The sequence below is a fragment of the Mustela erminea genome, chromosome 9 (assembly GCF_009829155.1).
Source record: "Mustela erminea isolate mMusErm1 chromosome 9, mMusErm1.Pri, whole genome shotgun sequence".
NCBI classification, from domain to species: Eukaryota; Metazoa; Chordata; class Mammalia; order Carnivora; family Mustelidae; genus Mustela; species Mustela erminea.
In genome coordinates, this window is record NC_045622.1 from 101671718 (window position 1) to 101680475 (window position 8758).

Genomic DNA, 8758 nt, shown 5'->3' on the forward strand with positions numbered 1-8758 from the left:
TTGTCCAAATACTTGGCAAGAACTCTATCTGTATTAGAATTCTAAACTCAGTGTGATGCCTTTGTCCCTTAATGAGCTGGGCAGGCTAATTCAGGAATGGCTTGATTCATGTAGCTCATTGATTGATAATGATCTGGCATTTTAAAAAAATGGGACAGGTCCTCTAGAATAAGAGGAGAATTTGGAAACCAGGCCAGACTGCTTGGCAGGAGCAGTGAGGAAGAGGCGTCTTGGCAGGCAACAGGTTGTAGAAGTTCTAACAGAGTTTGTTCTTTATGGCTCTCTCTTTTGCCTTCAGCTCCATTGTGTTCACATGCATATCAAAAACAACCACAGAGAAAGAAGAATTAATATTGGGATGCCAGGGGGGCTGTGGACTTGGAGATAAAAAGGTTCTAAAATGTACATGAACTTAGGAGCACGTTACTCTGTTATTACAGAATTTAGAGAAAATAATTCTAAGTGTGTGAGGCAGACCATGTGCTAGGAATGGTACATCTTTTATGTTCTTTACAGTAGTACCGTGACTTGGCATTGACATGCCTCTTATGCCATCAAGGGGACTGAGGTTCGGAGAGATGAATTAACTAGTCCAAGGTCTCAAGGGATTTGACCTTCGGTCTGTTTCAAAGCCCATGTACTTAAAACTATACCAATAGGGTTTCTCCAATGAAGGGATGTTTTCTGGCTCTGCAGTGAGGCTGAGGAAACTTTCCAATTTGGCACCTGTCAGAAGTTTGGAAATGCCCAAGGAACAGAGTTCTCGGGTCCAGCTTTGCCTCTTTGCCATGAAATCATGAACTAGTCATTCACCTCTTTGACCCTCATATAATTCTCTCAAGAATGGGATTAACAATATATGCTCAAAGGATTTCCAAAAGATCAAATGAAATAAAGTTTGCAAAAAAAAATGTAAAGGGCTTGACAAATTTACAAGATTATTATCATTGCTGAGAATGATCCATCACCTTAACTGGTCTTTAATGAGATTTTATTATTATTATTTTTTCAGTAGACAACCCAGGATTCATGGCGGACAATGGAACTGTGGTGACAGAATTCATTCTGCTGGGGTTCCAGCTGCCGACAGGGCTGCAGATGGGCCTCTTCTTCGGCTTTCTGGTCCTCTATGTCATTACCATGGTGGGCAACCTGGGCATGATCATATTGATTCAGAGAGACTCTCGTCTCCAAACCCCCATGTACTTCTTCCTCCGTCATCTTTCCTTCCTGGATGTTTGCTACTCTTCTGTCATCGTCCCTCAGTCTCTTGAGACCTTGGGTACTGATAAGACAGCCATCACCTATGAGCGCTGTGCCACTCAGTTCTTCTTCTTCACCCTCTGTGCTAGCACTGAATGTTTCCTTTTGGCTGTGATGGCCTATGACCGCTATGTGGCTGTGTGTAACCCCCTTCTCTATGCCACTGCCATGACACCACAGACCTGTCTGGGGCTGGTGGCTGCGGCCTACGCTGGAGCCATGGTCAATGCTGTGATCCGCACTGGGTGTACCTTCTCGATTTCCTTCTGTAAATCCAACCATGTGGACTTCTTCTTCTGTGACCTCCCACCCCTGCTGAAGCTTGCCTGTAGTGACACCACGTCAAGGGAACGAGTCATCTACCTCTTAGCTTTCTTAGTCATTACAACCAGCATTTCAGTGATTCTGATATCCTACTTTTTCATCATTCAGGCTATTCTGAAGATTCATACAGCAGGTGGCAAAGCCAAGACCTTCTCCACCTGTGCTTCTCACATGACTGCAGTGGCTCTTTTCTTTGGGACACTCATATTCATATACCTGAAAGGTAACATGGGCAAATCTCTTGGGGAAGACAAGATTGTGTCAGTATTTTACACTGTGGTCATCCCTATGCTGAACCCAATGATCTACAGTTTGAGAAACAAGGAAGTGAAGGAGGCTCTGAAGAAAGTTCTCAATGGGATGAAGTTTTCCCAAGTAGACTAAGACTTGAGCTCCATTGACTTAGAAGTTCCTGCAGATCATTCTTCAGGTTTGGCTTCTCTCCTTAGCACATTAACCAGATTTCATGATTACAAAGACATACTGAAGCAAAAAAAAGAAAAAAAAACATGTAGCTTTGGGTTCCAGCAACTTCTTTATTAGCTCTATGGCCTTCAGCCAGAAATTTTCTGTCCTAGTTTTCATGTCAGTAAAAATTTCTGCCTTGCTATGATTAAAGCCAGGATCAAGAGAGATGGAATGCCAAGGACTTTATAAATAATAACATGCTATAAAATGTAAAATTGATTTTTTTACTTGTCCTGGGTATTGCTGAGTGTTTTCTCAGCTATGAATTCAAAAAAATTCAAGCTGCTAAGCTAACTTTTGCATTTGAATAATATAGAACAATAGCTTTTTGTTTACAGGGTGAGGACAGTTACATTCTTTGGTTGTGGGTAGTAGGGTGGAAATCAGCCTTGACCAAAGAAACCTTTTTTCAACATTCAATCATATCCAGGTTAGGTGTTTGTCATAGAAAACACACATAGTGAAGGACAGGAAGGAAAAATAGAGGGGAAAGGAGATGTAAATTGGGAAATGTTCACCTAGAATACATTACCTACTTCCTAAGAGAACGTGGAGGACCAAGACACTGGAGACTAAAAGAAAGATGTAATGATTTGCATCAATTATTAGAAATAATTTGATCTGATGTAGAGCTGAACTGAATCCCACATATAACTTTCTGGAATATTCCTTGATCACCAAAGGTCAGAAGCTCTATTTAATTTCTGAAGGATTTTTCGAGGACCATCTCAAGCTGTTTTCTGTTCTGCAGTCATGAAAACCACTACCTACTTCCATTTCCTGTAGGACATTTACTTTATGGTTAGAAGACAGATAACTATGAATCTGACTGCCACCTTTTAATGATCTCATATCTGATAGAAATATTACTTGGAAAATGTGTCCGTGGAAATTCCACAATCTTATTCATCAATTCAACAAACATTTACTGTCTACTATGTATCAGACATAACCCTAGGTTCAGGAATATAGAAATAAATAAGATAGACATGGTTCCTCCTTCATGGGGATTAGAACTTGGGGTATAGGCAGATATAAACCATAACAGTTAACTGATGTTTTTCTGATGTTTTGGAAAGTGGGAAAAAGCAGGACAGGCTACTGTTACACTGTATAGTAGGATTCTGACCTAGTTTGGTGTGGTCAGAAAAGGCTTCCCTGAGGAACTAAGATTTATGTGGAAGCTTAAAGAGTAAGTATGTCATAATTATAGGTTGAGGAGCTGAGGGAAGCCAGAATGACTGCAGCCTAAGGAGGGGGTCTGAGTGTGAGAGGAAGTTGGAGAACTCAAGAGCAACTAGGTCACAGAGAACATTGCCGACTCACATAGGGACTTGTGGATTTTACTCAAAGAGTGAGGCATGAAATGATCAGACCCGAGTTGCAAAAAGATCCCTTTGGCTGCAGTGTGATGGGTGGGAATGGGGGCTCATGGCCTGTGGTGGTGGAGATGGAGGGATGCATCCCCATTTCATCTAAGAAGCAACAAAAAGGGCATCCCAGATGTGGGGTTTGATTTCCACACAAGACTGTATGCTCCATTCTAAAATACATATTAGGCCAGAGAAAGTTCACAGGTGTGTGACCATGATGTTGGTATAGGACTGATTCTTAGCAAAACAGTGAAATTTGGGAAATATACTTTTGGAGGCATCTGCTTTTTCATTGGTATACATTCCCTTCTCTGCATGGGACCTCCCTTAGGTATACATCAAAATGGCCATCAACTTCTCCCTCTCAAGAGGGCAACACATTTTCACTAACTCCTACTGTGTGCCAGGCTATGTCAACAGGCTGAAGAAATCAACCTTTGCCTGGCTTCTTACATGCTCTAAGTCAGGAAAAGCCTTCAACTTAAAAAATATTTAAGTGGGGAACATGCTAGAGAGTGAGGGTGCCATTTTGGTAGTGGTGGGAGCTGCCAACGTGCCTTCCACCCTTTACTTGGTGAAGAGGTCACACGCTGCACATAAATGAATGGCCTTTGATATACACAGTATTTGATATAAGTTCAGTTGCTTCAGTGGATGCAAGTAAAATGAGATTTTAGTGTGTTTTAGGGGATCACTTTCTGATTAATGTGAGAAGGCACTGGAAGGAATGGCATTATGGTGAATTTCCACTTGCATATATTAATAAATATATTAAGTAAAAACATTTATTAATTATCTAATGTGTGTCAGATTCTGTGCCAAGGGTGTCTACTTATCTCATTGACAGGTCTCATTGTTTTTATTTTTTATTTTTATTAGTGAAGTGTAGTTGACATACACTGTTGTATTAGTTTCAGGTGTGTGACACAGTGATTTGACAATTCTATACCTTACTCAGGGATCACCAAGGTAAGTGTAGCCATCATCTGCCACCATGCAACATTATTCCAGTATTATTGACTATATTCTCTGTGCTGTCCTTTATAGCTATGTGACTTATTTTAAAACTGGAAGTTCATACCTCTTAATCGCCTTTATCTATCTTGCCCATCCTCCACCCACCTCCCTTCTGGCATCCACCAATTTATTCTCTGTATTTGAGTCTGTTTTTTTTATTTGTTTTTTTGATTCCATATGTAAATGAAGTCATATGGCATTTGTCTTTCCCTGACCTATTTCACTTAGCATAATGCCTTCTAAGTCCATTTATGTTGTCACAAATGGCAAAATGTCCTTTTTTTTTTAAGATTTTATTTATTTATTTGACAGACAGAGCTCACAAGTAGGCAGAGAGGCAGGCAGAGAGAGAGGAGGGGAAGCAGGCTCCCCTCTGAGGAGAGAGCCCGATGTGGGGCTCCATCCCAGAACCCTGGGATCACTACCTGAGCTGAAGGCAGAGGCTTTAATCCACTGAGCCACCCAGGCGCCCCAAAATGTCCTTGTTTTTTATGGCTGAGTAAAATTCTGTTGTATAAATGTAGCACTTCCTTTTTATCCATTCATTTATTGATGGATGCTTGGATTGTTTCCATACCTTGGCTGTTATAGATAATGCTGCAATAAACATAAGGGGGCATATATCTTTTTGAATTAGTGTTTTCCCTTTCTTTGGGTTAATAGCCAGCACTGGAATTTTTAGATTGCATGTTATTTCTATTTTTAATTTTTCTGAGGCAACTCCATACTGTTTTCTTCATTGGCTGCACCAATTTTTTGCCTTCCCACCAACAGTGAATGAGGGTTCCTTCTTCTCCACATCCTTGTCAACACTTGTTCTTTCTTGTCTTTTCGATTCTAGCTATTCTCACTAGATTAGATTCTGTGTGAGGTGTGAGGCGATATCTCTCTGTCGTTTTGATTTGCATTTCCATGATGATGAATGATAGTGAGCATATTTTCATATGTCTGTTGGCCATCTGTATGTCTTCTTTGGAAAAATGTCTATTCAGGTTCTTTGCCCATTTTAATCAGATTACTTGTTTTTGTGTGTGTGTTGAATTGCATAAATTCTTCATATATTTTGGATATTAATCTCTTATTGAATATATCATTTGCATATGTCTTCTCCCACTTCGTAGGTTGCCTTTTTGTTTTGTTGATAGTCTCCTTGACTGTTCAAAAGCTGTATATTTTGGTGTAGTCTCAATAGTTCCTTTTTGGTTTTGTTTCCCTTGCTTGAGGAAACAAATCGAGAAAAATGTTTCCGTGACTGATGTCAAGTAAATTAGTGCCTGTGTTTTCTTCTAGGAGTTTTATGGTTTCAGGTCTCACATTTAGGTCTTTAATCCATTTTGAATTCACTTTTGTTCATGGTATGAGAAAGTGATCCAGTTTCATTCTTTCCCTGTGGCTGTCCAGTTTTCCCAGTGCCATTTGTTGAAGAGACTGTCTTTTCCCCATTGTATATTCTTTCCTTCTTTGTCATAGATTAACTAACCATGTAAGTGTAGGGCTTTTTATCCTATTCCATTGACCTATGTGTCTATTTTTGTGCCATCACCATACTGTTTTGAGTACCCAGATTTGTCATATATCTTGAAATCTAAGTTTGTGATACCTCTAGCTTTGATTATCTTTCTCAAGACTGGCTATTTAGGGTCTTTTGTGGTTCCCAACAAAATTTATTATTATTTGTTCTAGTTAGGTGAAAAATGCTATTGGTATTTTGATAGAGATTGCATTCAATCTCTAGATTTCTTCGGGTAGTATGGACATTTTAACAATATTAATTCTTCCAATCCACAAGCATGGTATATCTTTCCATTTGTTTTTATTATCTTCAATCTCTTTCATCAATGTCCTATCATTTTCAGAGCACAGGTCTTTCACCTCTTTGGCCAAATTTATTCCTAGGTATTTTATTATTTTTGTTGCAATTATAAATGGGATTGTTTTCTTAATTTCTCTTTCTGCTACTTTATTACTAGCATATAGAAGCTCTACAGATTTCTGTATATTAACTTTGCATCCTGTAGCTTTACCAGATTTATTTATTTGTTCTAATTTTTTTTGAGTCTTTAAGGTTTTCTAGGTACAATATCATGTCATTTGCAAATAGTGACAGTGTTACTTCTTCCTTATCAATTTGGGTGTCTTTTATTTCTTCTTCTTTTGGTCTAGGACTTCCAGTAATATGTTGAATAAAAGTGGCAAGAGTGGACATCCTTGTCTTGTTCTTGATTTGTCTCATTTTGAAAATAGACTACACATAATCTTTTAAGAATTAGATCCTCTGAAGGCTGATTTTATGCATCAATTTTGACTGGGTCACAGGGGGCCCAGATATTTGGCTAAACATTATTACTGGCATATCTGTGAGGATTCTTCCAGAAGATATTTGCGTTTGAATCAGTGGGCCCTAAAAAGCAAGTTGCCCTCCCCCAAATGAATGGACATCATCCAGTTCTTTGAGTCTTGAATAGAACAATAGGGAGAGGAAGGGAGAATTCATTTTCCCTTCTCTGACTGACTGCTTGACCTGGGACAGCAGTTTTCTTCTATATTTGGACTGGGATTCACACCGTTGGCTTCCTTGGTTCTCAGGCTTCAAACTGAATTACCCCCCTGCTTTCCCTGGGTCTCCTGGATTGTTTTAGCTTCCATGTAAGGATCCACATGAGCCAATTACTTATGATAAATCTCCTTTCATGTCATAAACAGATCACCTTCAAAAGTTCCCTATCACCCTCTTTATTTATTATTATTATTATTATTATTTTGTGATAAGAATGCTTAACATAAGATCAACCCTTTTAACAAATTTTAAATATACATTATAGACTGTGGTGATAGTTTCACTGTCACAGACCATCATGAGGTGGCTTAAGAAAATTCTTTGTAGGAGATTATCCTGAATGAAATAAGTCAGCAGAGAGAGCCAATTATCATATGGCTTCACTTACTTGTGGAGCATAAGAAATAACATGGAGGACATTGGGTGAAGGAGAAGAGAAGTGAGTTTGGGGAAATCGGAGGGGGAGATGAACCATGAGATACTGTGGACTCTGAGAAAAAAACTGAGGGTTTTGGAGGGGAGGGGAGTTGGGGGTTGGGAGATCCTGGTGCTTGGTATTAAGGAAGGCATGTATTGCATGGAGCACTGGGTGTAGTGCATAAACAATGAATCTTGGAATGCTGAAAAAATTAAGTAAAATTTTTAAAAATGTCAGAAAAAAATTTAAAAAATGGGTGAAAAAAGGGAAAAAGGAAAAATCATTATATATATAGATTGTATATATATTTATATATATCTCCTGTTGGTTCTGTATCTTTAGAGAACCCTGAGAAATAAAATCCAGTTGGTAACTGGGGAACTGTTTTCTTTTTATCCCCTTCAGCTTCTAAGTATACATTTTTTTTTTTTAAGGCACTGGGTTTGGAATAAGTTTTCAGCTGTTATACTTTTGTCTCAATCTACCAAAAATGATATAGAAAAGATGAAGAAAGTGGACCTTCAGACTTTGAATGGATCCATTTAACTCAATACATCAAGAGACCAAAGTGTTATATTTGTCTCATCATTTAGTATCTCAAAAACAGGTGTCACCAAGACAGCAGTGTAGGAGACCCCACAAAGACCAATAATTAGGCAAATATCCATGAACAAAACAGCCCTGGGAAAGCAGATGAAATCCACTTCAGCAAAACAGTGGAACAACAAAAAAATCTGAGAACAGTCCCACAAGTAGGGAAAGAAAAACAGCTTCATTTTCCTCGCACCATTCCATCCCTCATGCTGGTACTGTTCAGTGTTGAGAGGGAGCTTCCCACCTAGAAAAAGTTCCCCTCCCCAAGGAATGGGAGATTGGAGTGGATGGCCAGTGTCTTCAGTCTTCCAGGGCAAGGCACAGTGGACTCACTTGGTTTTACCCACCCAGAGATGCCTATGAACGAGGAAGAAGAGTAGGGGCTACCAGAATTAGCTACACAGTGAAAGAAACTGTGGTTCTCAGTGACCTGCTCTGCAAAGGAATCTAGCAGTTTTCACCACTGAAGAAACCAACAGCCAGCGTAGTTGTGGATCCCATCCAGATTTCACTGGTTTTCACCCGATAGGTTTTCGTGTTTGCAGATGTCAGCCACCGGAGCTCCTCCCACTTCTTCATTCCTGCCTTCTCTGTACTAGCAGCCAACCCAGGTCTCCCTGGCTGAGTGAGTGCAAAATTCTAGCTTAGGCCCCCACAACTGACCCTCACTGCCATGTGTGCAGTCAAGACTAGCCCCTCTATCTGTGCACTTACACTCTCACAGCCTAACTCTTGTCACTGGCC

The 8758-nt window shown here is 39.6% G+C and overlaps 1 protein-coding gene across 1 annotated transcript; it reads left to right on the plus strand.

Annotated features, from left to right (window-relative positions):
* The first annotated feature begins 1029 nt into the window (after window positions 1-1029).
* LOC116599956 (olfactory receptor 9I1-like) lies at window positions 1030-1971 on the plus strand. The gene has a single exon (XM_032359890.1). The coding sequence runs from the start codon at window positions 1030-1032 to the stop codon at window positions 1969-1971; it is 942 nt and encodes a 313-aa protein (XP_032215781.1).
* Window positions 1972-8758: the final 6787 nt, after the last annotated feature.

Bases quoted from the DNA above. Each gene is read 5' to 3' on its own strand.
- LOC116599956 (XM_032359890.1), top strand. From the start codon at position 1,030: ATGGCGGACAATGGAACTGTGGTGACAGAATTCATTCTGCTGGGGTTC.